The sequence below is a fragment of the Heterocephalus glaber genome, unplaced genomic scaffold (assembly GCF_053883595.1).
Source record: "Heterocephalus glaber isolate CG9 unplaced genomic scaffold, H.glaber_assembly_v1.0 deba00000943, whole genome shotgun sequence".
Taxonomy (NCBI): domain Eukaryota; kingdom Metazoa; phylum Chordata; class Mammalia; order Rodentia; family Bathyergidae; genus Heterocephalus; species Heterocephalus glaber.
The window spans coordinates 461,757-489,249 of NW_028258175.1; the positions used below are offsets into that span (position 1 = coordinate 461,757).

Genomic DNA, 27,493 nt, shown 5'->3' on the forward strand with positions numbered 1-27,493 from the left:
AGGTTCCGCCCCGCCTCTCGCGGCTTATCTGAGAGCGGAACAGTAAGAGAGAGGCGTGGCCAAGCTGCTCCTTTCCGACGGCCCTTAACTGGCGCAGCCGCAGTTATCACGGAGTCGGAAGTTGCCGTTCTCGATTCCGGAACCGTGGTTCTGGCAGTGTCGGGCACTTAGGGATTGGTAGTCATCTAAGCGACGTGTGAGCCCGAGAGGCGCGTGCGGTGCGTGCTGGGATATGTAGTCTGCGCTAAGTCGAACCTGTTTAAAATGAATGGGTAACTTCCCCTGCCTAGGAGTTGGCTTGGTGCCTCAGAGAACCCAGACCTCCTATCATGGGGTTTTCGTACCGTGCCGCTCTAGGTGACCTGGCTACTCCGCCTCCGGCATGTCCTTGGCAACGACCATCTTTTTTTCCTTCAGACTAACTTGGCGACCCCTGGATCAGTCGAGGTCCCGAAGTACGAGCTGGCGGACCCCTAAACCCCGCGGTAGGCGGACATTGTCAAGTTCCTGACAGCGGCTGCGGATTGGGGACCTCTTGCCCGGCCAGGTGAATGAGAGAGTTAAACCTACCGAGGATGTTCACTGCCGCTTCCTAGAGTGTCCTGGGCATGTGGACCTTTCCGTTTCCGGAGCTGGACCTCTAGGTCCTGAGTGTCCTTTGGTCTGGTTGTGCTTGTGAGCGGAGTGGCTGGCATCTAGAAAATGGGGCGCACCCAACCAGCAGTGCAATTCACGGCGCCGGAAGTGGCTAGAGAGAATCTGGACAGAGCAGATCTGCAGGAGAACGGGACATCGGGATTCGCAGGACACCGCCCTCACCCCATTGTCCCTGGATTGCGAAGTTGTGCCGCCTGAGCACTCCTTCTTGATATGGCCAGGGTAGCCAGCCGCCTGGGAAATGCTGCTGGTCCTGTAGTACTTGTGTAAGTCAGGGTCTGGGGACCAAGCCCCTCTGAGCAAGGTGGTGGCAGGAAGTTGAAAAGTGAGCATTCTTCACCTCCAGAAGGGAGCAAGAGGAACTTGTGTTCTGGCAGAGGGACCAGAGAATTTGAACCTGGGACTGTTATGTAAGCCCTGAGGTGTGTAACCCCATTGAAAGATCTCTAATCACATCTTTACTGTTGAGGATAGGGTGGTCGTGCCAAGGGTGAACGAAAAGGACCCAGAGACCTCGAGTTCAGGGATGATTTGTAGCCTTTCCAGGCAGGGGTAAAGTCCCCATATTTGTCATCTGTCCTTTCCCCTTCCTCAGTGCCTTCCCTCCTAAGTTCCCCCCGGGTCTTTCCCACATCAATAGAGGGAAAAAATGAAAATTTATTTGTGCCTAGTTGTTGGGGACTGAACATGCACCTTGCATTTGCCATTGAGGAAGGATGTTCACACATGTTTTTTTCCTTTTTTTGAGGCAGGATATCACTTTGTAGTGCAGGCTGGCCTTTAACTCAACATGTAGCCTAGGCTGGCCTCAAACTCATGGCAGTCTTCCTGCCTCAGCCTCCGAAGTGTTGGGATTACAGGCATGCACCACCATAATCGACTTATTTAAGTGTTTAAAAACTAATTCATTTATGTAATCTTTACAGCATCCTGTCGAGTAAGTACTGTATTATCTCTATTTGACAGACAGAAACCTGAAACACAGACAATAACTTCCTGGAGGTAGAGCTGAGGTTCAAACTTAAACAATATGAACCCAGAGTTCATGATCTGAAGCATGCTATATGCTCCAGGAGTGAAGCAAAAGAGGCCTCTGGATGTTTAAAAAACAGTTCTCCAAGTACAGGTCCTCAAGCTCATATACTCAGCTCACCAGGAAAGCCCTCATACCCATAAAAAACTCTGTATCATGAAAGAATAAATGAATGAATTAGTGAATCTGATTTCTAAGCCAGTAGCAAATTAGGAAAAATATTCTTCAAAGGAGATATGTTCCCTTTCCACTCCTGATTTTTTTTCTTCCCTGCCTGAACAATTAGAACAAGGTGTCTAGGAGCAGACAGCAAGATAGGTATCTGCAATGAGAGGTAAGACAGTGGGCCAAAGCAGTGCTTCAGAGTCCTAGCAGAGTGAAGAGAATATCCAATATGAGTGGCTAGCCTGGCAGGAGGCATCAGCCTGACAGGGCTAAGAGGGCATTGACCAAGGAAGGAGATCACAGGTCATGCTTCTGTAGTTACCCACCACTTCCAACCAGACCCCACCCCTTAACAATAAATTTAGCTGTAAACTCATGAGTGGACTAACCATCAGTGAGTATAGTACCCATGATCCAGTCACCTCCCCAAAGCCCTACCTCTGTGGTCATGAGGCTTTGGAGGGATATTAGATATAAATCACAACACCTTCCTTGGAAGCAGAATAGCTCCTCAGGGGCTGGGGATTTAGCTCAGTGGTGCCGCGTCTACCTTGGAAGCACAAGGTCCTGAGTTCAATCCCTGGTACTGCAAAAAATAAATAAATAAAATAGCTCCTCAGAGTCTTCCAGGAACCTGGGTTTGGGTAAAAGGTGAAGATGAGTTTGTTTCACACCGTCTTTCCACCAAGCTCATTTTACATTACAATGGGAAATTTTGAAAATGAGGCCAGAGTTAAGTATAATAGGCGGGATAAGTATAATGGGGAGTGTGTGTGTTGAGCATGGAACCCAGGATTTGCACATGCTAAGCTCGTTCTACCACTGAGTTCAACCCCAGCCCTCAAGGCTAGTATAATATTTGCAAGAATCTAGAATGAATTTACTGCAAGCAAGCTGAAGGCTGGCTTTTGGGATGTTGGCACCCTTCTTCTGTACATAGTTATTGCTGGAGAATGAGAGGCCAGGGTTCAGAGGTCATGGTCACCACATGGAGATGAAACCGGGAGATGGTACTAGGGACTGGAACAGATACCAGGGGAATGACTAGGTAGTACATAGGAAAGCCTAGTCAACCTGAGTAGTCCACACAGTTTTGAAAATCTCAGTCTAGACCAATTCCAGCGAGCCAACATCATTATCAGCTTCAGCTGCCAAGGCCCCAACATAGAAAGAAAGACATGGTTTAATTTCATGTTTAAAAAACACTTTTTCAGTGGGTGTCAAGTGGAGCCAGACGCAGCGGCAGCGGCTGCTCCAGGGGCTCGGGTATCCCCAGTCACTTCGGTGCTGCCGGTGGCCACAGCCTCGCACCCATGTTGGAGCGGCAGAGTGGAGGTCATGGCTGGCTGGCTTCTTGGATCTGAGGCTCCAGAGGAGTAAACAACTTCAGGGCTCTTATCCCAGCTTAATTGCAGAAACTGGACCTTCACAGGGTGGGGACTTACTGAGGACAGGACGTTCTTTCTTTAAAGGGCTTTACATTTGTAGCAAAGAAAATAAAAACGACAACTTCGTCTATCAGATGGCAGATGAAAAACATTGTGAATGATTAGTCAGAGGCTGAAATTAAAGTCTGGGAAGCCACCCCCAGTGACCCATGGGGTCCGTCCAACTCTGATGACCGAGATTACTGACCTGGCCTAGAGTGTGGTGGCTTTCTCAGAGATCATGAGCATGGTGTGGAAGCTGCTCCGTGATCACGGCAAGAACTGGTGGCATGTGTACAAAGCACCAACCGTGCTGGACTACCTCATTACGGCAGGCTCCGAGCGTGTGGCCCAGCAGTGCCGTGAGAACATCTTCGCCATGCAGACTCTGAAGGATTTCCAGTACATTGACTGTGATGGCAAGGACCAGAGAATCAATGTGCATGAGAAGTCAAAGCAACTGGTGGCCCTTCTCAAGGATGGGGGGCGACTGAAGGCTGAGCGGGCCCAGGCTCTCAAAACCAAAGAGCGCATGGCCCAGGTGGCCACTGGCATGGGCAGCAACCAAATCACCTTTGGCTGTGGCTCCAGTCAGTCCAACTTGTCTACCAGCTACTCAGAGCAGGAGTACGGCAAGGCCGGGGGATCACCAGGCTCCTCTCATGGCAGTGAGTAATCAAAGTGCTCCCTGCCCCTTTTCTGATTGGTCACCTTGTACAGATGTGGCAGCAGGGGAGAGGGAGGTAGGTAGTATGGTGCCATGTGCACCCTGAGGCCGAGGGAGTGGTGATTACCTCAGGGCCTGACTGTTCTAGATTCTTAGCTTTGCCAACCCAGACAACCATGCCCTTGGTCTGAACTGAAATATGGTCACTAACAGGCTTTGAGTTCCTTGGGTGCTCTGTGGGTCTCCTTTGTGCATCTGGGAAGAGTGGCCCATGGCTTCCTGGGTCCTCAGGAGATGGATGCTAAGGCAGGTCTTACCATTTTCCTGCTGAGAAGTTCTGCCAGCAAAAAGATTGTCCTGCTGCTCAAACAGTGCGGAGCTGACTCTGGTAGCCCAAAGAAAATGAATGCTCTTTCTTGCTTATCTTGTTTCTTTAATCTCATATTAAATGTTTTTCTACTGGAAAAAAAAAAAAACACTTTTTCTCCCAGTACCTGTTACTTACTGTGGCAACCCTGCCACAGAAGATCCCCATGTTTCCTTTACCTCACTGGTCATTAGGAAATACACAGCCAGTTAAGAAATGGCCCCATCTCATTTATCCTAAGAGAATTAAAACAATAAACATTATCTCATAATTTCTGTGGGTCAGGCATTTGGGCTGAGCTTAGCTGGGTGCCTCTGGCTGCATTTGAGGTGTCAACCAAGGCCACAATTCTATCAAGGCTCAACTGGGAGCTGTTAGCAGGTCAACCCTGGCTGGTGGCCAGAAACTTTCTTTGCTTTGTAGGCCTCTCCGTATAGCACTTTGCAAACCTAGGAGCTGGCGTCCCAACAAGCAATTGAAAGAGTAAGAGCACCCCAGTGGAAGCTACAGTCCTTCTGTAGGCAAACACTGGAAGTAACATCTTATTTCTTCTCCTGCATTCTCTTGGCTAAAGGAAGTCACTAAATCCAGTCCATACTCATGGGAGGTGGGGTGTCTTTTCACCTTTTTATTGATGTGCTTTGGAGCACAGAAGGTTTCAGTTTTGGTGGAAACCAGTTTATACATACTTTTATTGCTAGCACTTTTGATGACATATCTAAGAAAACATTGGTCATGATGATTCTAAGTATTTTATAGTTTTAGTTCTTATATTTAGGTCTATGATCCAACTGAGTCAATTTTTTAAAATATGAAAGTGAGATGGGGTCCAAATTCACTCATATTCACTCATATGTCTACTCTTTAAATAATATGTAATTGCTTAAGAGACTGGAATATATTTTTAGGGAAATTTATAACCATGAATGCTCACATTAGGAAAACAGAATGAGCCCAAATAAATAACCTAAAAATGTGCCTCAAGATCCTAGAAAAACAAGAACAATTCAAATCCAAGCTAGTACAAGGAAGGAAATTATAAAGATCATAGCAGAAATTAGTGAAATTCAGACCAAAAAAAAGATTAAAAGGATCAGTGACTCAGAGTTGTTTCTTTGAAAGAATAAAGAAAATGGGCAAACCCTTAGCCAATTTTACCCCTAATAAAAGCAGTTCAGTGCAATTAGAAATGAAAAAGGTAAAGTCACAATGGACACCACTGAAATCCAGATTATTAGTAACTACTTTGAGAACCTGTACTTTAAAAATTGGAGAATTCAAAAGAAATGCATAAATTCCTAGATATGTATGAATTACCAAAACTGAACCCAGAAGTATTTTTAAAAATCCAGACTAATCCAATAACAGGCAATGAAATTGAAGCAGAGAAAGAAAAAAAAAAAAAGACTACCAACTAAGAAAACCTCAAGTCCCAATGGGTTCACTACTGAATTCTACAAGAACTTTGGAGAAGATCTCACATCATTACTCCTCAAATTTTTTAATGAAATTGGAAGGAGTACTCCCAAAGTCATTTCTGGAAACTAGCATTACCCAAATTCTAAAACCAGAAAAGAATCCAACCAAAAACTAAAACTACAGGCCAATCCCTTTGCAGTCCCCACAATGTTTTTGGTTTTGGTTTGGGTTTTTTTTTTCTTGTGTCTCCATGGTATCAGGCTGTGCATACATTCTCTGCGTATTGGGCTGCCTGTGTGCAAGTTTTTCTTTGTGTGTTTTGAGACAGGTTCTCACTATATAGCCCAGGATGTCCTCAAACTCACGGCAATCCTCCTGCCTCAGCCTTCCAAGTGCTGAGATTACAGGCATGTGCCACCACGCCCAACTCTCAGGCCAACCTCTTTAATGAACATAGATGCAGAAATCCTCAAAAAGATACTGGCAAACAAAATGCAACAAATTATCAAGAAGATTATACATCATGATCAAGTAGTATTCATCCCAAAGATGCAGAGGTGGTTCAAAATATGCAAATCAATAAATATAGTACATCACATAAATACAAGCAAGGACAAAAATCACATGATCATATTAATTGATGTAGAAAAGCCTTTGACAGTCCAACATTCATTCATGATTTAAAAATCAAAACACTGAATAGGTATAGAAGGACCTTATCAATATGATGAAAGCCATTTATGACAAACCAATACTTAACATATTAAACATATTAAATTGGGAAAAGCTAAAAAGTTTTCCCTCTAAAATCAGGAATAAGACAAGGATGTCCACTGTCACCACTCCTGTTCAATATAGTTCTCAAAACGATAGCCAGAGCAATCAGGCAAGAGAAAGAAATAAAAAGGATAAGTATAGGAAAAGAAAAAGTCAAATTACTATTTGCAGATGACGCAATCCTCTTGTTCTGGAAATTGCAGAAAGAAATACACAGAGACACAGAATTTGGGTAAAATAATAAAAGTTTACTTGCAAGCAGGCAGGACCACCAGAAACTGGTCTGGTCAGTGTATGCCCGATGTTTGTTCTACTTTCCCTTTATACCCTTTTTGGTCATTATCTCATCCCTAGTGGTCTTTGTTGAGTAAGTAAAATTCCAGTTCCTGTTTAGTGGTTAAACACAGATGCTTTCTGTTAATGGTTACAGCCATAAACACATGACAGTTAAAACACATATATTACAAATTTGCCCAAGCATTGGAGCTTTGTTTTTCAGAGTTAAGATGTTACCTATAGTAAAGCAACAGATCGAAGAGTCATATAACCATCACTTTAAACAACAAGAGCAAGGGGGGGGGCGGGGGGGGGAGGGAATCAAGTCTTAAAGGGGTGCATTACCTATTTTGCTTTTACAGTTACTTTAATATTTAATCTACTAAGCTGTCTAAAACTTTTTCCCTATCACTCTACATAGAAGACACAAAAAATTCTACCAAAAAACTCCCAGCATTAATAACCAGATTCACTAGTGTAGTAGGATACAAAATCAACATGCAGGGCTGGGGATTTAGCTCTGTTCCGGTGCCTGCCTCACAAGTGGAAGGTCCAGAGTTCAATCCCTGGTACCAAAATCAACATACAAAAATTAATAGTGTTCCTTTTCTCTATAATGAATTTACTGAGAAAAATTAAGAAAAAAATACCATTCACAATAGCACCAATAAAAATACTAAGGAGTTAACCTAACCAAGTGAAGACTTCTACAATGAAAATTCTTAAAAAGGAGATTGAAGAGAATATCAGAAAATGGGGAAATGTCCCCTCTTCCTGGATAGGCCAAACCAATATTTTCAAAATGGCCATTCTTCCAAAATTGATAACACAAATTTAATGCAATCCCAATCAAAATACCAATCGCAATTCTCACAGAACTATGGAAAGCAATCTTAAAACACATGTGGAACCAGAAAAGACTCAAAATAGCAAAAGTAATCTTGAGTAACAAGCAAAGTAGGAGGTATCACAATCCAAGACTTCAAGTTTTACTAGTACAAAGCTACAGTGATTTAAACAGCATGGTATTGGCAAAAACAAAAAACAAAAAATAACAACAAAAAAACCAGACATATGGATCAGTGGAACAGAGCTAGAGGATGCAGAAACAACTCCTGGCACATTCAGCTATTTGATCTTTGATAAAAGGGCCAAAAACATATACTTGATGAAAGATAGGCTCTTTAACAAATAGTGCTGGGAAAACTGGTCATCTACCTACAGAAGATTGTATCTAGACCCATATCTCTCACCATGTACTAAACTAAAACCAAAATGGATCAAAGATCTAAATGTTAAAAGAGAAACAATCTGCTGGAAGATAAAATAAGTAAAAAACTTGAAGACATAGGCATAGGCAAGGACTTCCTGGGCAGAACAGTTACACAAGAAATAATACCAAAAACCAACAAATGGGATCATATCAAATTAAAATATTTCTGCATAGCAAAGGAAACACCAACAGAGTGAAAGATGTGAGAAAAATTTTTGCCAGCTACTCTCAGGGTACTAATATCTAGAATATATAAAGAGCTCAATAAAATTAGATCCTCCCCCAAATAAAAGATCCAGTTCTAAAAATGAGCAACTGAAATGAATAGACAAGTCTCAGAAGAAGGAATATAAATGACCAATAAATATATAAAAATGTTCAGCATGTCTGGCCATTTGAGAAAGGCAAATTAAAACAACACTGAGGTTCCATCTTACTCCAGAAAGAATGAGCATCACCAAGAAGTCAAATAATAACAAAGGCTGCAGGACAAAAGGAACCTTTCTATAAGCTTGGTGTGAATATAAACTAGTATAACCACTATGGGCATCAGTATAGAGATTCTTCAAAAAAACTAAAAGAAATTCCTTTCAACCCAGCTATTATTCTAGGCATCTTCCTGAGAGAGTTTAAAGATCTTATATTACATGCATATTACAGTGATAACATGTACACCATGTTTATAGCAGCACAACTAATAGCTAAATCAGTGACATGGTTTATATGTGCATGAACAGGTGAATGGATAAAGAAAATGTATTTATACCTAATGGAGTACTACACTGCCACAAGGAAGGATAAATTTGAATCATTTGTAGGAAAATGGTTGCACCTTGAGACAATAATGTTAGGTGACTTAAATCAGACACACAAGTACAAACATCACATGGTTTCTCTTATGTGAGAAACCCAAAGTATAAATAAAGAGCAAAATAAAATATAGATAATAGGAAACAAGAAGATAGATCTTTTACAAATGGAAAGGGGACCAAGATGGAGGGAGGGGGAAGGAGGGGAGATAAAATAATTAAGATTATGTACTGTGAACATGTGCTAATAAACATTTTAATGTTTAAAAGAGACAACAGAGAGAATGTGTGATGCCAGGGGTAGAGATTGGGGCAATGAGTGTCAAGGCTCCCATGGAACACAAGAAATTAGAAGAAGCAAAGACGGAGCCTCCCCTATGGGCTTCAGAAGAAGCACGATCCTGGTCCACACTTTGATTTTTGGTTGTTACCCTCCATAGCCATGTAATAAACTTACCTTGTGCTAAGCCAAACAAAAGAAGTACATAAATCCATGTGTGGATTTCAAGAATAATTACCACTCTGCAGGGAAAGAAATGTTGAGCAAGCCCCCCTCGGCTACAAACCCTTCTGAAAGTCGTGATAATTGCTTGTTGTATCACAGGGACTCAGACAGGGTGTGCATCGGCAAGACTTTGAAGTGGCAGCTTGAGAAAGAAAAACCAGGTGGCTGCGACTTTCGGCAATTTGATGGGGGTGGGGCTCAAGCTGTCTGTTAGGCAAGGGGATGAGCTACTATAGACCTTGAGATAAGCAAATGAGAGCCAGAAGTGATAGTGCAAACCTAAAATTCCAACACTCTGGGAGGCTGAGACAAGAGGATCTCAAGTTCAAACCCCACACAAGCAAACTAGTGACTTACTGTGACTTTGTCTCAAAATTGAAAAGGCTGCAAATGTAGCTCAGTGTGAAGGCCATGGGTTCAATCCCTAGTACAGAAAGGGGGTGGAATGCATGAACAAACTGGATGAGACTGATACAAAGATATTGACAGATCTGACAGAGAGCTTGTCCTAAATTTCCTGGGTTTTTTTTGTATTAAATTCTTTTATTGGTACATTGTAGGTATACAACACAATTACATTTCTCATTGGGAATTGAACCTTTATATAATGCATCTTGGTTCTTATTTTTTCCCCATTCCTAGCCCTCCCTTCACGCCCTCCACCCTTCCCTATTTACAAAGACTTTATTTCCATTTTTTCCATTTCTCACCATTTTTTCCTTTCCCTTCTTTCCTTTCCCCTGTGCCTCCCACTACCCCTACCCCTTTGGACCTTTTATTCCTATTTTACATTTTCGATTATTCATTCTAATAATTGGTACATTTTAGGTATACAATATAATGACATTCATCATTGGAAATTTGCACCTTTACATAGTCTCTCTTGGTTCTTGTTTTTCACCCTTGCCCAGCCCTCCCTTCAACCCCTCCAGCCCTCCCGATTTACAAAAATTTTGTTCCTATTTTTCCATTTTCTCATATTAATCCCATTCCCTTCTATCCTTTCCCCTAGTCCTCCCACTTCCTTCCCCTTTGCCCCTTTTCTTCCTATTTCACATGACCTATTATACATTTAGTCCTTATTTACACTTTCAGTTTCTCACACCAGAGAAACTATTCGGTATTTACACATCTGTGTCCTATTTATTTCACTTAAGAGTCTTGCCTCAATGTGCATCCACTTAGCTATAAATGTCTCTAATTTCTCATTTTTTATGGCTGAGTAGTACTCTATTTTATTTTAAAAAACCACATTTTCTTTATCCAGTCTCCAGTTGATGGGCATTTGGGCTGTTTCCAAGTTTTAGCTATTACAAACTGCACTGCTATGAACATGGGTGCACATATATCACTGTGGTATGATTCTTTTAATTCTTTGAGGAAGATCCCTAGCAGTGGAATAGCGGGGTCAAATGGGATTTCCAGTCCTAGTTCTTTGAGGTATCTCCATACTGATTTCCACAGTGCTTGCACCAGTCTACACTCCCACCAGCAGTGGAGCAGGGTTCCTCTTTCCCCACAGCCCCACCAGCATTTGTTATTGGTTGATTTCATGATAGCAACCATTCTTTCTGCAGTGAAGTGGAATCTCAGTGTTGTTTTCATTTGCATCTCTCGAATGACCAGTGACGTTGAACATTTTTTCATGTATTTATTTGCTATTTCTACTTCTTTGTCTGAGAATGTCTGTTCATTTCAGATGCCCATTTTTGGATTGGGTCTTTAAATTTGGGAGGTCTGATCTTTTTAAGTTCTTTATAGATTCGAGATAATAGACCTTTGTCTGAGGAAGAGCAGGTGAAGATTTTTTCCCACATTGTGGATTGTCTCTTCACACTGGTGGTGGTTTCTCTTGCTGTGCAGAAGCTTTTTAATAAGAAGAGATCCCATTTGTTGATTGTTTGTGCTAGTTCATGGGCAACTGAGGTTTTGTTCATAAAACCTTTTCCTACACCGATGTCTTCAAGGGTTCTACCTAACCTCTGTTCCAACTGGTTCAGAGTTTCTATTTTAATATTTAGATCTTTAATCCATTTTGATTTTAGTTGAGTGCATGGTGAGAGATACAGGTCTAGTTTTAATCTTTGGCAAGTTGAAGCCCAATTTTTCCAGCACCATTTATTAAAGAGGCTATCTTTCCTCCAGTGAGGGTGTTTGGCTCCTTTATTGAAGATGAGATGGCTGAGTGTGTCTGGCGTTGTTTCTCCATCTTCTAATCTGTTCCCCTGGTCCTCAAGCCTGTTTCTTTGCCAGTACCATGCTGTTTTTATCACAGTAGCTTTGTAGTATAGTTGCAGGTTGGGGATTGTGATACCCCCTGCCATGTCTCTGTTACCTAGAATTGCTTTTGCTATTCTGGGTCTCTTCTTATTCCAAATGAATTTTTGGATTGTTTTCTCGAGGTCTATGAAGTATGCTGCTGGGATCTCAACTGGAATTGCATTAAATCTATATAGCAGCTTTGGAAGTATGACCATTTTCACTATATTAATCCTTCCTACCCAGGAGCAGGGGATGTCTGTCCATTTTCTGATATCATCTTCAATCTCTCTTTTCAGAGTGCCATAGTTTTCAGAGAAGAGGTCTTTGATTTCTTTTGTTAGGATGATTCCTAGGTATTTCAGTTTTTTGGATGCTATTGTGAAAGGAATTATTTGCCCTATTTCTCTCTCAGTGAGTCTGTCATTGGTGTAGAGGAAGGCTATTGATTTTTGTGTGTTGACCTTGTAACCAGCTACTTGACTGAATTTGGTTATTAAGTCTAGAAGACTTTTGGTGGAGTTCTTGGGGTCTTCTTTATAGAGTATCATGTCATCTGCAAATAATGACAATTTGACTTCTTCATTTCCTATCTTTATTCCTTTTATTTCTTTCTCTTGTCTAATTGCCGTGGCTAATGTTTCCAGAACTATATTGAACAAGAGTGGTGATAGTGGACATCCTTGTCTTGTTCCTGATTTGAGTGTGAAGGATTTCAGTTTTTGACCATTTAGTAGGATATTGGCTGTTGGTTTTTCATAGATGGCTTCTATCAGTTTGAGGTAGAGACCATCTATTCCAATTTTTTGTACAGTTTTTATCATAAATGCATGTTGGATTTTGTCCAATGCTTTTTCTGTGTCTATGGAGATAATCATATGGTTTTTGTCCTTGGCTCTATTGATATAGTGTATTACATTAATTGATTTTCGTATATTGAACCATCCCTGCATCCCTGGGATGAATCCCACTTGATCAGGGTGTATGATCTTCTTGATGGTCTTCTGCATTCTGTTTGCCAGTATCTTATTAAGGAGTTTTGCATCTATGTTCATTAGTGAGATTGGTCTATAGTTCTCTTTTTCAGTTGGGTCTTTCTCTGCTTTGGGGATCATGGTGATGCTTGCTTCCATGAATGAATTTGGGAGTATTGTTTCCCTTTCAATTTCACTGAAGAGTTTAAACAGTAGCGGCAGCAGTTCCTCTCTAAATGTCTTGTAGAATTCAGCAGTGAAGCCATCAGGGCCCGGGCTTTTCTTAGGTGATAAGTTTTTAATTACGTTTTCAATTTCATTGGTTGATATTGGGTTGTTCAGAATTTTTAGGTCTTCTTCATTCAATTTTGGTAATTCATATGTATCTAGGAACCTGTCCATTTCTTCTGTGTTGTCCATCTTATTGGTATATAGGTTCTGGAAGTAGGTATTGATGATCATCTGGATTTTTGCTGGGTCTGTTGTAGTTTCACCCTTTTCATTCCTAATTGCATGGATTTGGGCCTTTTCTTTCCTTTTTCTGACAAGGTTGACTAAAGGTTTATCAATTTTGTTGATTCTTTCAAAGAACCAACTCTTGGCTTCATTGATTTTTTGTATCGTTCTCTTAGTCTCCATTGCATTGATTTCTCCTCTGATCTTTATAATTTCTTCCCTTGTATGAGCTTTGGGGTTGTCCTGCTCTTCTTTTTCTAGAAGCTTGAGGTTCAGCATCAGGTGGTTTAATTGGGCTCGTTCTGTTTTCCTAATATGCGTATTCACTGCTATGAATTTCCCTTGTAAGACTGCTTTCATTGTGTCCCATAGATTCCGATATGTTTTATTGTCATTGTCATTTAATTGAAGGAACTGTCTGATTTCTTCTTTAATTTCCTCTGTGACCCATTGGTTTTTCAGAAGTGTGTTGTTCAATTTCCACGTGCTTATGAAATTTTTTGAGTTTCTTTTCTATGGATCTCCAATTTCATCGCACTATGGTCTGATAATATACAGGGGATAACTTCAATTCCTTTGCACTTACTTAAACATGTTCTATGTGTGAGTATGTGGTCTGTTTTGGAGAATGACCCATGTGCAGCTGAGAAGAATGTGTATTCTGATTTTGTGGGGTGGAAGACTCTGTAAACATCTGTTAAATTCATTTGTTCAAGAGTTCGATTGAGTTCTAGTATTTCATTGCTTATTTTTAGTCTAGTTGATCTATCTATTTGTGACAGTGGGGTGTTGAGGTCCCCCACTACAATTGTATTAGTGCATATATGGCTTTTCATGTCCATTAGTATTTGTTTTATATAGTTGGGTGCACTAGTGTTTGGTGCATAGATATTTATGATTGTCATCTCTTCCTCTTGGATTCTTCCTTTTACAAGGATGTAGTGTCCTTCTTCATCTCTCTTAATTAGTGTTGGTTTGAAATCTACTTGATGTGCCAAGAGGATAGCTACTCCTGCTTTTTTTCGGGTTCCTGTCGCATGCAGTATTGTTTTCCACCCTTTAACTTTCAGTCTATGAGTTTCCTTTTGAATTAAGTGTGTTTCTTATGTGCAGCATATTGTTGGATTTTGCTTCTTGACCCATTCTGCCAGTCTATTTCTTTTGATTGGTGAATTGAGACCATTAACATTGATGGTTATAACTGAAACGTATTGACTTGTCATGGCCATGACTTTTTCTTTTTGTTGGGTTCTCCCCCTTTACATTTAATTTCTTGCCATGCCAGATGGGTTCATTCTGCTTTGCTTCCTGGGGTTGTGATCCTCCATGTCTGTTCCTAGGCTATTGTGTAAAATTCTTTGGAGTGCTGGTTTGGTATTCACGAAGTTCCTAAGGTGCTCTTTGTCATGAAAGTATCTTATTTCTCCATCCATTTTGAAAGATAGTTTTGCAGGGTACATCAATCTGGGTTGGAGGCTGTTTTCTTTTAGGGCTTGGAATATGTCACTCCAAGCTCTTCTTGCCTTGATGGTTTGTGTTGAGAAGTCTGCTGTGATTCTGATGGGCTTTCCTTTGTATGTGATTTGTTTCTTTTCTCTGACTGCTTGGAGAACTTTGTTCTTCTGTTGTGTTTCTGGAATCTTAACAATTATATGCCTATGTGTAGATTGTTTTTGATCAAGGCTATTTGGAGTCCTATATGCCTCACTTATCTGTATGTCAAGCTCTTTTCCCCTGCTTGGGAAGTTTTCTGCCATTATTTCTGTGAAGAGATTTTTTTATGTCATCTGCACTCTCTCCTGTTTCTTCATTGAGCGCAATCAGTCTTATGTTATTCTTTTTTGCATCATCTAGCAGCTGCTGGATTGATTTCTCATGTTCCCTTATAATTTTGAAGCAATTTTTCTTTTCCTGGTCACTAATTGCAATCTTATCTTCTATATCTGAAATTCTGTCCTCACACTGGCTCATTCTGCTGTGTAGACTTTCAGTGGAGTTTTTCATGTCCTGGAAATCTATTTGCATCTGTTTTATGGATTCCATTTGTTTCTTCTGTTGGGATTCCATCATGTTCCTCAGCTCCTCTCTAGATTTATTAATCATGTCTTGCACTAAGGGCACAATTTCTCCTGTTATCTGAGAAATTATTTCTGATTTCACTTTTTCCAGATCCCCTTTTGTTGCCAGTTCAGTGGGTCCAGGTGGTTGAGTATCAGAGGGTTCCATCTCATTTCCCTTTGGGGTTGCTGTAGGTGATCTGGAAGTCTGGTTTTGAGACTTATTTATGTGTTTTCTCATTTCGACTGGGGCGGGGGGCTGTTAGCTCCTGCACGGATTACCTCCTCTGAGCTGGGTGAGGTGGGAGGGGCCGGGAGCAGCGGTAGGGATGGTGACCCAAAAGCCCTTTCCTGTGGGCTGGGAGCAGCTGGAGGGCTGGTGGCTGGGAAACCCCTTCCTCTGGACCAGGAGCAGTGGGATGGTGGCCTGGAAGCCCCTTCCTCTGGGCCAGGAGCAGCGGGACAGAAGGTGGCCCAAAAGCCCTTTCCTCTGGGCTGGGAGCAGCGGGAGGGATGGTGACTGGGAAGCCCCTTCCTCTGGACCAGGAGCAGTGGGACAACGGCTCAGAAGCCCCCACCCCTGGGCCGGGAACAGTGGGACTCAGTACCTTGGTCTGGTGGTCTGGCGTCCTCTGCGCCTTGGTAATGTGGAATCAGGTGGCTGCCTGTCTGCAGCGGGCTGATTGGGCGTCTTCCGCGTGACTCAGGACCTCGGTAGGGCATGCACAGACCTGCCTGTCTGCAGCGGGCTGATATGTCCTAAATTTCATTATACCTCCGCTATGCCTTTACATAATAAAATCTCAACCACATTTTGGGTCATGTGCAAATATACCTGTGCAAAAACAAGACTTCACCCTGTCCAGAAATCCCTACCCCTTTTGGAAAAAAAGCATGAATAATTAATAACATTCTTTTGAAACGCCATAAAAACGAAATGTATTCTTTGTAAGCCACTGTCTCTGTGGAGTAGCTAATTTCTCTGTCTTTTCCCTAGGCCTGTTTATGGGACAGCCATCTTTGTTTCTTTCCTATAATAATCTTTCCAATTAAATCTTCTACCTGTAAATTTGTGCTGTTGCCTCAGTTTTAAGTTATTTTTATTTATTTATTTATTTATTTTTTTTTTTGGTTTTGGTACCGGGGATCGAACTTGGGTCCTCACACTTGCAAGGCAGGCGGCAGAACCAGTGAGCTAAATCCCCGGCCCAAAAGGTATGCAATTTTTTTTTTTTTTTTGGTACCAGGGTTTGAACTTAGGTCCTTGTGCTTACGAGACAGGTGGCTGAACCACTGAGCTAAATCACTGGCCCGCCTTAGTTTTAATTTCTATGATCTCTTAGCACAAGGGCCTATGCTAACTGGTGATAGAATAAAATACATGACGTACACAAAGGAGGAAGGATTTATTTTAGCTCATGGAGAAACATCATGTTGGAGGGACATGGCAGAGGAGAGCTACTCACCTTATAATAGCCAGGAGCAGAAAGAGCCAGAAGAAGGGGCCAGCAACCAGATATAGTCCCGAAGGCCATGACCCACTGCCCCATGACCCACTCAGACACACCCAAAAGTGTGCCTTACTAGTCCCCTAAGTGGATCTCAAGTCAAGTTGACAATCAAGATTTGTTTTTTTGTTTTGTTTTTTGAGATAGGATCTCACTGTGTTGTCCAGAATGGCCTTGAACTGCCGGTGATCCTCCTGCCTCATCCTACCAAGTACTGGGTTTGCAGGTGTGTACCACCATGCCCAGCAACAATTAAGATTAACCATCACACTTGTCTTTATAGTTTTTCATTTGTATGTGGATTTCTAAACAACATATTGTGAGTTTTGGACCTTACAGAAATAAAACTAGACTGTATGTATTGTCTTGTTTCTTTAGAAATACCATTTATTCTATATATCCATTTGACAGTTGATGAAGATTTAGGTTGTTTTCAATTCTTTGCTTTGAGGAATGGTGTTTCTGGGATTGTTTTGTACTCATGTACAGGTGCCTGAGTTTCTAGCAAGAATTCTGAGGGGGTTTTTTCAACTCTGTAAGAATTGTTGCTTTTTTAGAACTACTACAACCCTCCTCTATTAGCTATATAGATTCTCCTTAATCTTACAAGAGCCAAATGAGGCTCAGGCAAGGCATGACTGATTCAAAGTTTTGTTAGTGGCAAAACTCACACCATAATCACCATCTTCTCTAGATGTGGTCACTTCCTGTGTCATTTATAACTTAATAAAATATTTTCAAAATACTTGACTAGTTAGCACTAATACTCCTGTCTACCCTTTACATCTCAGAAAAGTATAACATCCATACTAACAGCCTTTTGAAGTATGTTACATATAAAGTGCATGCATTTTCAGTGCACAGTTTGATAATTTTTGATGAATGCATATAATGTTGTAATCACCATCCTACTCAAGATACAAAACATTCCCATTATTTCTCAAAGTTGTCTAAGGCCACTTAGTAGTCAGCTGCTTTGTACCACACCCAGGCCTAGATAACCATTGATCTGCTTTCTGGCCCTATAAATTAGTTTTGCCTATTATAGAATTTCATTCTAATGGAATAGTACCTTATGTGCTCTTTTTGTGCCTGGATTTGCTACTTTAATATAATTTTGAGAGTCATCCATTTGCTGCATGTAACAATAGTTGCTCCTTTTTGTTGCTGAGTGATATTCTATTGGTGTCTCACAGTTTGTTTATCCCTTCACCCACTGATGAACATCTAGATTGTGTTATGGTTTAGATCTAGAATGTACCCTATAAGGCTCACATGTTCAGAGATGGGGCTTTAGGAAGGTGATTGGATCATGGGAGTGGTGTATTCATCAGTGGGTTGATGCGCTGAAGAGTTGAGAGCTGAATGCACTGTTGGAAAGCAGGGTCTGGACAGAGGAGGGGGGTCTCAGGGAGCATGATCTGGAAGGATGTATCTTCCTCCAGCTCCTCCCTTTCTCTCTGCTTCCTGGCTGCCATATGTGAGCAGCGGTCCTCCACCAGAGCCAGCTGATTATGGACTGAATCTTCTAAGAACCGTGAGCCAAAATTTACCTCTCCCATTTTAAGTTGTAGCAGGTATTGTGTCCAATGACAGGAAAGTGTCTAAGACAGATTGTTTTCAGCACATGCCTATTATGAATAAAGCTGCTGTGCATGTTTATTAAGTCCTGTAGAACATATATTTCCATTTCTCTTGGGTTAATATCTAGGACTAGACTTTTTAAATCACATGGTACATGTACATTTAATTCACTATTAACAAACTGTGAAACAATTTTCCAAACTGGCCAGAGCAGTTTGTATTTCCCCAGCAATGTATGAGAGTTGCAGTTGCTCTACATCCTCAGCCACACTTGGTAATGTTGGTCTATTTTATTTTAGTCATTCTGTTGGATACACAGGGGTACCCATTGTGGAAATTTGCATTTTCCTGATAACTGATTACAGTGCATCACTTCTAGGTGATCGCTCCTAGGAAAGGAAGGAGGATGGATCAAAAGAATCTCCACTGTTTCAGCCTTAGATGTCAAGAAGAATGAAAACTGGTACCACTGATAAAAATGAAACTGGGGTCAGTTTTTTCTAATAGGGATATTAAATTTGAAGTGATGATAGGGCATTAGGGGGAAAAATACCTGGGTGGCAGCATGAGTTGCAAGCTTGGAGCTCAAGTGGAAGGTCAGGGCCTGAGATATGGGCCAGATATGAACAGAGCCATGAGGTAAAGCACAAATAGAAGCAGTCCAGGGAGACAACCAAGGGCTAAGCCTTGGAGTTCAGAGTGGCCAACAGTCTCTGTCCCAAAGTCCTCATTTCCAGTTAATGGAAAATGCAGACTGGTAGATTTAATACATCTAAAAATAGATTTAAACTAGCACACTTACATATAAGCCACTGGAATATTCACTAGTTCTATTACAGACTCTTGTATGATTTGGTTATTGAGCTTTTAAATTACAAACTTATGTATACTCTTTTAAAAGTTAGGTTTTCCATTATGATTTGTGACAAATTATTTATTTTCTTACTCTTAGCAGCTCCCTTCTACTAATCACCTTAACCAACAGAGCAATAACGTTTTTCTGAAGTTAACTCTTTTTTGATGATTTATGTTTGGATACTCCATCTAATTTGAATCATCCTTCCTTACTACACTTTCCTTCAAATGTAACACATTCACTATGGGGCTATAACTCATATGTCTCACTGCCAGGCAGCTTAAACAATTAATGGTACATGTGTGACTGTCCCATTGGGTAGCTTCTTATTAGTAAAAAGACAAAAGTAATTAGATCTGTTTGTACCACCAGTGGTACAAGCCACCCAATGAGACAGACCTGTATATACTGCTGGTAGTTCAAGCTGGCAGAATATGTTAAGATGACAAATGTCCAAGGCCATTAAAAAGCTTGGTTAATATTTTTAAATAAATCTTACCATTAAGAAGATGGTCATCGTGGTCGTGGATGTAGCTCAGCATTACAGCGCCTGCCTGGCAAGTGTGAGGTCCTGAGTTCGACCCCTGGTACCAAAAAAAAAAATGGTAAGCGGGGCATGGTGGCTCACACTTGTGATCGCAGCACTCGGGAGGCAGAGGCAGGAGGATCGCTGAGAGTTCAAGGCCAGCCTGGGCTACATAGTGAGTTCATTGCCAGCCTAAACTACAAAGCAAGACCCTGTCTCAAAAAAAAAAATAGTGGGCCAGGGATTTAGCTCAGTGGTTCCGTCGCTTGCAGGCAAGCGCAAGGACCCGAGTTCGATCCCTGGTACCAAAAAAAAAAAAAATGATAATCAATAGATTTAAATTTTTTTCATTGTAAAATTTTTATTTTAGATGTAACATGAAATAAATTTCCAGCCTATTTAATTATTTATATTGTGAGACAGGGTCTTGCTGGGCAAAATCTCCTTTGTAGTTTTTCTGCAAAACCGCCTTTTGTAGTTTACTCTCTCACCCTCTCTGCAGAGGCTTATGATGCAAGAATCTGAAATTTCCATTTTCTTCCACAGAAAGCAGGAACAACGAGGGAACACTTATTCAAGAGGAAGTCCTCCATCATAGAGAACATCAAGATGTGACGGAGAAAAATAACTCCCATCCTGCCAGATGTCAGATGTGCTAAAGTGTTTGTCTTCCAAATATCAAAGAATGAATTTTGAGAATAAAAGAGGTTAGTATAGGGAAGGTTTACTGAGAGAAAATTCCTGAGACTGGGGGGGTCCTGAGAGTGGGTTACCACAGAGATTCTTTATGCAAGAATATTTTGTACAGCAAAATCACAATGTGGGTCAAATTATAATCAACCAATAGGATCACAAACATAGTCGCTTAGCCAATATTGATCCAATAAGGAAATGGTGCACATAGCAAGGGTGTATGGCTAGCATCGTTAGCTTATGTATGACTTCTCATGCAGGAAAACAGAAGCATTCTAGGAGAGGGATGAGACGATGGGAAGAGACGTTCTGGTCATCCACCTGGCCATCTGCTGCCTACCTGGTGTCGGTGGACCAGTGGTGCTGATTACAGTGTGATCTCAAGTTGCTGTTGATCTCTAGGGAGGCTTGCAGGCCTGGCTTTCGTATCTCTGTCTCAAGGCCTGGCCCTCTTCGGATGTTACCACCAGCCACAATTTTGATGTTTTTATCTTTTGCACTGACTTCCTTAAGGGCCCAATCCCTGTCTGATTACCTGTTAATTTCCATCTAACTTAGCTGTCTATAATAAAGGGATATGCCCAGGAACAGTGTTAACTATTTCTAAACTCAAAGAATTTTTTAAAACACTTTCAGATGGCATTACACAGAATCATAAAGTAGGGAAATCTCAGGACAACCTCTCAAGGATTGGGAGCTGGAACCATTCAGAGACCGTGAACTCCCTGGCTACAGGAAACCTGGGCCTGGTGAGAGACTGAAGCTGCACTAATTGTGACAGGAGCTTCAGGCAGTTACTCCCTGACCTGTCATGTTAAAGTCATGCGGTGGGATTTCTTACTCCTGTCTTAACTGTGGAAAATGTTTCACCCAAGTTCCAACCTGCTCTAGCACCAGCAGAGTCACCAATGGGATATGCCCTACGTGTGGGGCCTATGGGAAAGACTTTGCTCAGAGTGCACCCCTCATCCAGCACAGGTTTCACACTGGCCAGAGACCCCTATCCTTGTCCTGAGTGTGGACACAACCTTCTGTGAAAGCTCCCACCCCATTAAGCACCAGTGAATCCTCTGGGGAGAAACCTTCCATCTGTGGTGAGCGTGGCAAGGGCTTTAGTCAGCTCTGCTGCTGGCTCACCAGGGATGAAGCCCTGTGTCTGTCCCCAGTACAAGGAGTCTCTGGAGACTGGTTGACACTGGCATGCTACCAGAGTTCACACAGGTGAGCATCCCTTCTCCTGTTCCAACTGCTACTAGTTTTTGTGTCCTAAAGATTTTTTTTTAGGGATTCTTCATATCCTGAACAGAGTTGGACAAGGACATGTGGAAAAGGATTTATATTTATTAAGGATTTACATTTATGGAGGGTGGAAAATAAATACACTCTGCAGAGTGGGCTCCTGAGAAAGTTCAGGGTGGCCACAAGGTTAATGGGGGGGGGTGCTGTTTATATCTCACATTCCTCGGCATGATGTCAGATCTAAACTGTCCTATCAAAGGCCGGCTTAGTTTCACGCCAGGTGTAAGTGAAGAACTGAAGATAGTACTTTTGGATTGGTCCCTCCTACAGGGTTTGGGACTTGCACAGTCTTCTTGGATTCTTGTTCTTCGTATGTGTTCTGGGTCTTCTATGACTGATAAGTCACTCCCACTGGCTCAACTGGATTACCCCACCCCAACCTCTGTGCCTCACAACTGTGGATACAGCTTTAGCCAGAAGAGGTTGCTCACCCAGCCCCTGGCCTGCATACATGGGAGGAGCCTCAAGGGTGCAGGCAACACGGGGAGAGCTTCAGCCTCCACACCAAGGTCAGCTGCCACATTGCTTGACACAAGCCCCATCCGTCACTTCAGGACTCTGGCCACAGCGGCCCCCCCTATATCCAGCCCACCAGAAGCCCTGGGTCCTCCTTTCATTTCCAGCCTCCCTTCCTTTATCCTGCCCCTCAGCTGCCATGCTGATTCTGCCTCCCGCTATCACCAGACAGGGCCTGGGAGGTTCTTAACCCCCACCCTTCCCATAGAATTAAGTTAGAGGTTCATTGACTCCCATTGGGAAAAGAATTTTCAGGGTGCATCATTAATAGGCATAAAGGGACTTAATAGGCAGAAACTTCAAAGCACACACTCAAAGAAACTGCAGGCCCGAGAGGGGGGGAGAAAGAGAGAGAGAGAGAGAGGTGCGCTATGATCAGGAGCCCGATATGTCTGTCAGGGTCTTGGGAGTGTCTTAAATTGAGTGGTCTCGGATGTGTGTTCCGACTGCTAGGTAACCCGTCTGGCAGGCAGTGATAAAGTGCATGTGTTTGAAGGTGAAATATGCTGCCCACTAATACGGTTTTCTTGAGGATGGACGTCTGTGAAAAGAAGCACAGTTTATAGGTGAGAAGAGAAGGTCTATTCACAGGTGAAAAATGCAAGTGGAAAGGAATTTCCCAGGGTTATTGTCTTGGAAGGAGTGGAGGAAAATATTTAAACTGGGCTTGTGTCCCAAGGCCACAGTTTTTCTTAAAAATACAATTTTAAAATTCCAATTTTCTTTGTCTCTTTTTAATCTATCTTTATTTCTTCTATCCTGCCTCATCGCCCTCCTCAGTCTCCCACCTCCAGTCACACTCTTTATCCCCCAGATTCTTCACTTCAGCCCTTCATCCTCTTTAATGCACTGTACCTCTCCATTATTCATCAGCCCTTCCTCCTCCTCCACTCTCTACCTCAAGAACTCATAGCAGGTCCAGGCTGCAAGTTCACTCTCCACAGAGAACCAGAAGCATCCATGGCTGGCAAGTTTACCTGTTCTGCACGTAGGAAGAGGTTCTCGACCAAGCTCCTCTGACATCAGTGCACCCAGAAGGTGATCAGCCGTGTGCCTGCTCTGAGGGTACAGAGCACTTTACCCAGAGTGCCTCCCTGACTGAACTAGAAGAAAGCCATACCTGTGCATGGAAAGAGGCTGAGGGGTTCAATCAAGAATCTCCCTATCAACCAGCAGCACTTACCCTCAAGGAAATGGCTGTGGGAGACCTGGAGATCCCGATTGCCGGTCTGGGAGGCTCAGAGGTGGACAGGAAACACCACACCACCCACTGAGCAAGCAGCACAGGAGGCTGGAGTGATGGGGCCCAGAAGCTATCAAAGCATGAGCTTGTGCAGTGATTTAGGCACAGCCTGCTCTCAGTCAGCATGAGGACTCATCATACAGAGCAGCCCTGCTGTTGGGGCCACTGTGGGCATGGCTTTGAAGGGAGCAGCAAGCTCCTTCCCACCATGAGACACCCTGGAGAGAAGCCCTACCAGTGTCTCCAAGTGGGAAGGGCTTCAACCAGAAATCTGATCTTGCCGAACACCAGAGAACCAATGTGGTGCAGTCCTAGGCGAAACTTTTTGTAGCTTCACAGGTAGATTTGTGCATCAACCATCCATTTCCTCCCTCTACCCATACGTGCATGTATGCATCCGTGCATGCGTGTGTGTGTGGTATTGGGAATTGAACCCAGGGCAGTGTTCACATTGACCTATACCCCCCCTTTTTTGGAAACAAGGTCTCACTAGGTTGCTAAGTTACACAAGCTTAGTTCAAACTTGTGATTCTCCTGCCTCAGCCTCCCAGAGTGCTGGGGTTACAAGTGTGTGCCACCGTGAGGGCTCCATACTTCCTTCTGAAGTTTTTGCCTCCCCATCCTTCTCTTTCCTTTTCCTTAAACTTCACAGTTTAGGGTTAAACCAGAGTAAAGGATTTAAGCAGGTGGTAGGAAAACATATGTTAGTGAAATATGGGAACACTGTTGTTAAGGATGAGGTAATAAATGATGTCTCAATAACAGGCATAAATATTACTCATGATTTTTTAATTAATATACTCATGATTATTTAATTAATATACTCATTTTTTTAAAAGTATTTTTAAAATTGTTCATTGGTTGTCCAAACAAGGTGCTAGTAGAGTGGAAAAAATGTTAACTAATGAAAATTCAAACTACCCAGAAGTCCTTCGTAGCATCACCCGTCTAGCTACCAGAACTGCCTTTCTCCCATAGCACTGCACCCTGGACGCAAGTCCCATCAGGCACCACGTCCCATTTGTCCTACTTCTGAGAAGCTTCTCAGTTCCACTGTCTTAGGTACAAATCCTTGTCATCGTTTACCTGGATTATTGCAAGACTCCTAATTGACCTCTTCTGCTTCCAATCTTTGCATTCCAGTTCATTGTCCATACAGCTTATCAGCTGGATTCTTCTGTCAAGTCCCAGACTCCACTACTAAATCCAGTGTCAACCTCCCGGATCCACGCCTGGCCCTACCCTTCCCCAACAGAGCAGGGTCAAGAGGCCTCAGCAAGGGACACATGACTGCTCAGCTAGGCTTCACTGTCTGTACAGCATCACTGGCCATGGCCTTTCACACCTCTGTGCCTTTGCACAGCCTTTATTTTTCTCATCCACTCAGAATGCCCTTTTCCCTTTTATGTCTCCCAAATTTATCCTACTTACCATATAATCCCCACCTCCATTGAAAACTTTTCCAAATTCTAATATCATACTGGGTGTGTTAACTGTTTAAATAGCATTATTTGTGAACCAGTGAATGGCTGGTGACATTTCTGCCTCTCTGAGCCTCTAGCAGAAACTCTGGCACAGGCCTGACTCATAGTAGACACTCAAATATCACTTGAAAGAAGGAACTACTTCAAATTTTTATGCTAACACTCATGTTTCTTTTATCGTTGTTATCCTCCATGATACAATGTAGACAAACTTGGAAGTTTGCTAAGATAAAGTGACCATGAAAGTGTCTGTCATTCAATGACTATGGTTATTTCTATAGTGATAAACAAAGAAAGGCAATGAAAAACAAATTGCCAGGTGGTCACATAAAATTTTCAGTAGCAACAGGAATAAGTACAGTGTATGTATTATCAGCTTTTATCACTGGCTCACAATACCCAACATCTACACCTTAAAGGAGGAGAGGTTTGATTTGGCTCATAGTTTTAGGGGATTTATTCCATAGTCAGCTGGCTCTAAGGCAGAAATATGACAGAGGGGCTTCACAGAGGAAGGTTGTTCACCTCACAGTGGCCAGGAAGCAGGGCAGGGAAGCAGTGCCAGAGAGGAAGGGAAGGGGCCAGGAACCAGACACACTACCCGAGGCCACGCCTCCACACCAGAAATGTGTTTCACTGATCCTCTAGGTGGCTCCCAAGCCAACCAAGCTGACAGTCACATTTAACTCACATAAAGGCCTTCAAGTGTCTCTTCAATAATCAACATTTGCTAGTTGCAAAATACTGGTTTAGAAAATATGAGATTAACAAGTCACCATTTTAGGGTCCCTTTTATACTAGCTGGCCTTGTGCATAAAGCTTGTAGGGTGTTAGATAAAAGTTTTACACGGGAGTCATCACTTCAAACTCTGTCCTGGGTTAAAAGCAGCCTTCTGTTGGCTCCTACCAGTCAGGAGGCCATCCAAGCCTACTGTGCGAATGTGGCTGGCATAGCCAAAACTCTTGTCCTCGGCATCAGACAGAGATTTGAGAGAAATCAGGTTGTGGGCGATAGATTTATTTTGATGTGTAACATTACAATATTATGAAATGGAAGAAAATAAAAAACAAAAACTAAACCATTAAATCTTTTGCAATTTGGGCTATATCCGAATGTATAATTTATTTGATTAACTTTAACAAATACTAAATCCCTTCACTTCAAGTGCCCATTAAGTTTAATTCATTAATCTAGCCTATCTACAAAAATATATATATACTCAACAAAACATGGATATAGGGAACATGAGGAACAAATCAGAAATTTCCTGGTAAAGGTTTGGAGAAGAGCTATAGTTTCAGGGAAAAACCTTTAGCAGTAAATTAAAACTTAAAACCACATCTTGGTTCATTTTTACAAATGGAAGATTTGCTATTTCCCATAACTGAAAAGCCTAATAATAACAGAAGTTTCTCAAATCTGGTACATTTTAATCCAGTTCAGATAATAAGGCTACATCTCTCTCCCTCTGAGTCCACTCTTAAAAATGGCTTCAACACTGGCTTCAAACTAAGGGTCCAGCATCTCTGAAGTATGTCTGACAGAGTTGGGATGCAGCAGACTGAAGTTTACCTAAGAACTGCTGAGTTTGTTCTTCCCTGGAAACAGGAAGCTTTGGCGGCAATCCAATTAACTAACTGTGTGAGAGAAAACTTATGAAACATGGCAGGTACAAGAACTGTGCTGCATATACTCTGGTAGACAAAATCATGATCAGCCTAGAAAAGCACAGACTAACCTAAGTGTCGGTAAATTTGGGCAAATGAGCCACAGGGTGGCAACAGGGGCAGAGGATAGTAACAGCCCTGGGACATTCACCAACTCCAGGCAAGAGAAGCTCCCGCAGGAGCTTCCAAGCTGAGAACAAAGGACCGAATTCCCAGCAAACTGACAATGACCGGCAAACCTCTGAGGGGGCTGTGGGGGAGAAAGGGAGCCTAGAAACTTTTAAAGTAAAAATACCCTTCTTCATTTCTGTTTTCTCCAGGAGCCATAGTGATACCTAAGTAGGGAGGGAATTTGAGGAAATTATTCGGGGAGGAAGTTTTTTTGGGTTTTGGGGTACTGGGAATTGAACCCAGGGCTGTAGCACTGAGCTACACCCATAGAGCCAAAGGCCTTTTTTGGGGGACAAGTTCTTACTAAGTCACTAAATTGCCCAAGCTGGGTTTAAATTTGCATTGTTCTTGCCTCAGCCTCCCAGAGTGCCTGAACCAGGTAAATTTAAGGCCTTGTCTTCATGGTAATTCCAAGTCTAACTGGGAACAAACAAATGTAGGACGAATTCCTTATAGCTCAGTGAGGGCTCAGGAATAATTTAGCAGTACTATATTAACATTTGACATCCAATGAGGAAAAGGAAGGGCAGAGAAGAGGAGGAGGAAACTGGTTAAATGGAAAGCTAGCGTTCAGTTCGGACCCAAGACACAGTGGGAATATTAAAGCCCTTTCTTGAGAATGTACTTACTCATAGATCTTTTGCAAATGGGAAAGGTATCTAGAGATGGAGGGAGGAGGAAGAGAGGGAAGGGAAGGTAGGAGAATAAAAAGAATTAATATATGTTAAGTACATGTGCCTACTCTCTAAGATGAATGTAAATATGTGCTGCAAACATATACTAATAAAGAAAAAAATGCATCATCCTCATTTTTCTTTTATAAA

General features: G+C 42.2%; 1 protein-coding gene across 14 annotated transcripts; it reads left to right on the top strand.

The window, feature by feature from the left end:
• Positions 1–28: 28 nt before the first annotated feature.
• LOC101721043 (epsin-2-like) lies at positions 29–27,469 on the top strand. 14 transcript variants are annotated; one of them, XR_015450425.1, is made up of 6 exons: positions 29–218; positions 418–3,950; positions 16,777–16,855; positions 18,593–18,702; positions 20,142–20,302; positions 22,884–27,469. XR_015450425.1 is itself a non-coding variant. In XM_087208976.1 (5 exons), the coding sequence occupies exons 1-3, from the start codon at positions 3,524–3,526 to the stop codon at positions 18,594–18,596; spliced, it is 510 nt and encodes a 169-aa protein (XP_087065102.1). In that variant the 5' UTR covers positions 3,324–3,523; the 3' UTR covers positions 18,597–18,702; positions 20,142–20,302; positions 22,884–27,469. The 14 variants fall into 14 exon arrangements, 11 of the variants coding, with proteins under 11 accessions (XP_087065102.1, XP_087065096.1, XP_087065095.1 ...); XR_015450426.1 differs by lacking the exon at positions 29–218 and having other exon boundaries at positions 944–1,079; XR_015450424.1 differs by lacking the exon at positions 29–218 and having other exon boundaries at positions 3,324–3,950; positions 20,549–27,469.
• Positions 27,470–27,493: the final 24 nt, after the last annotated feature.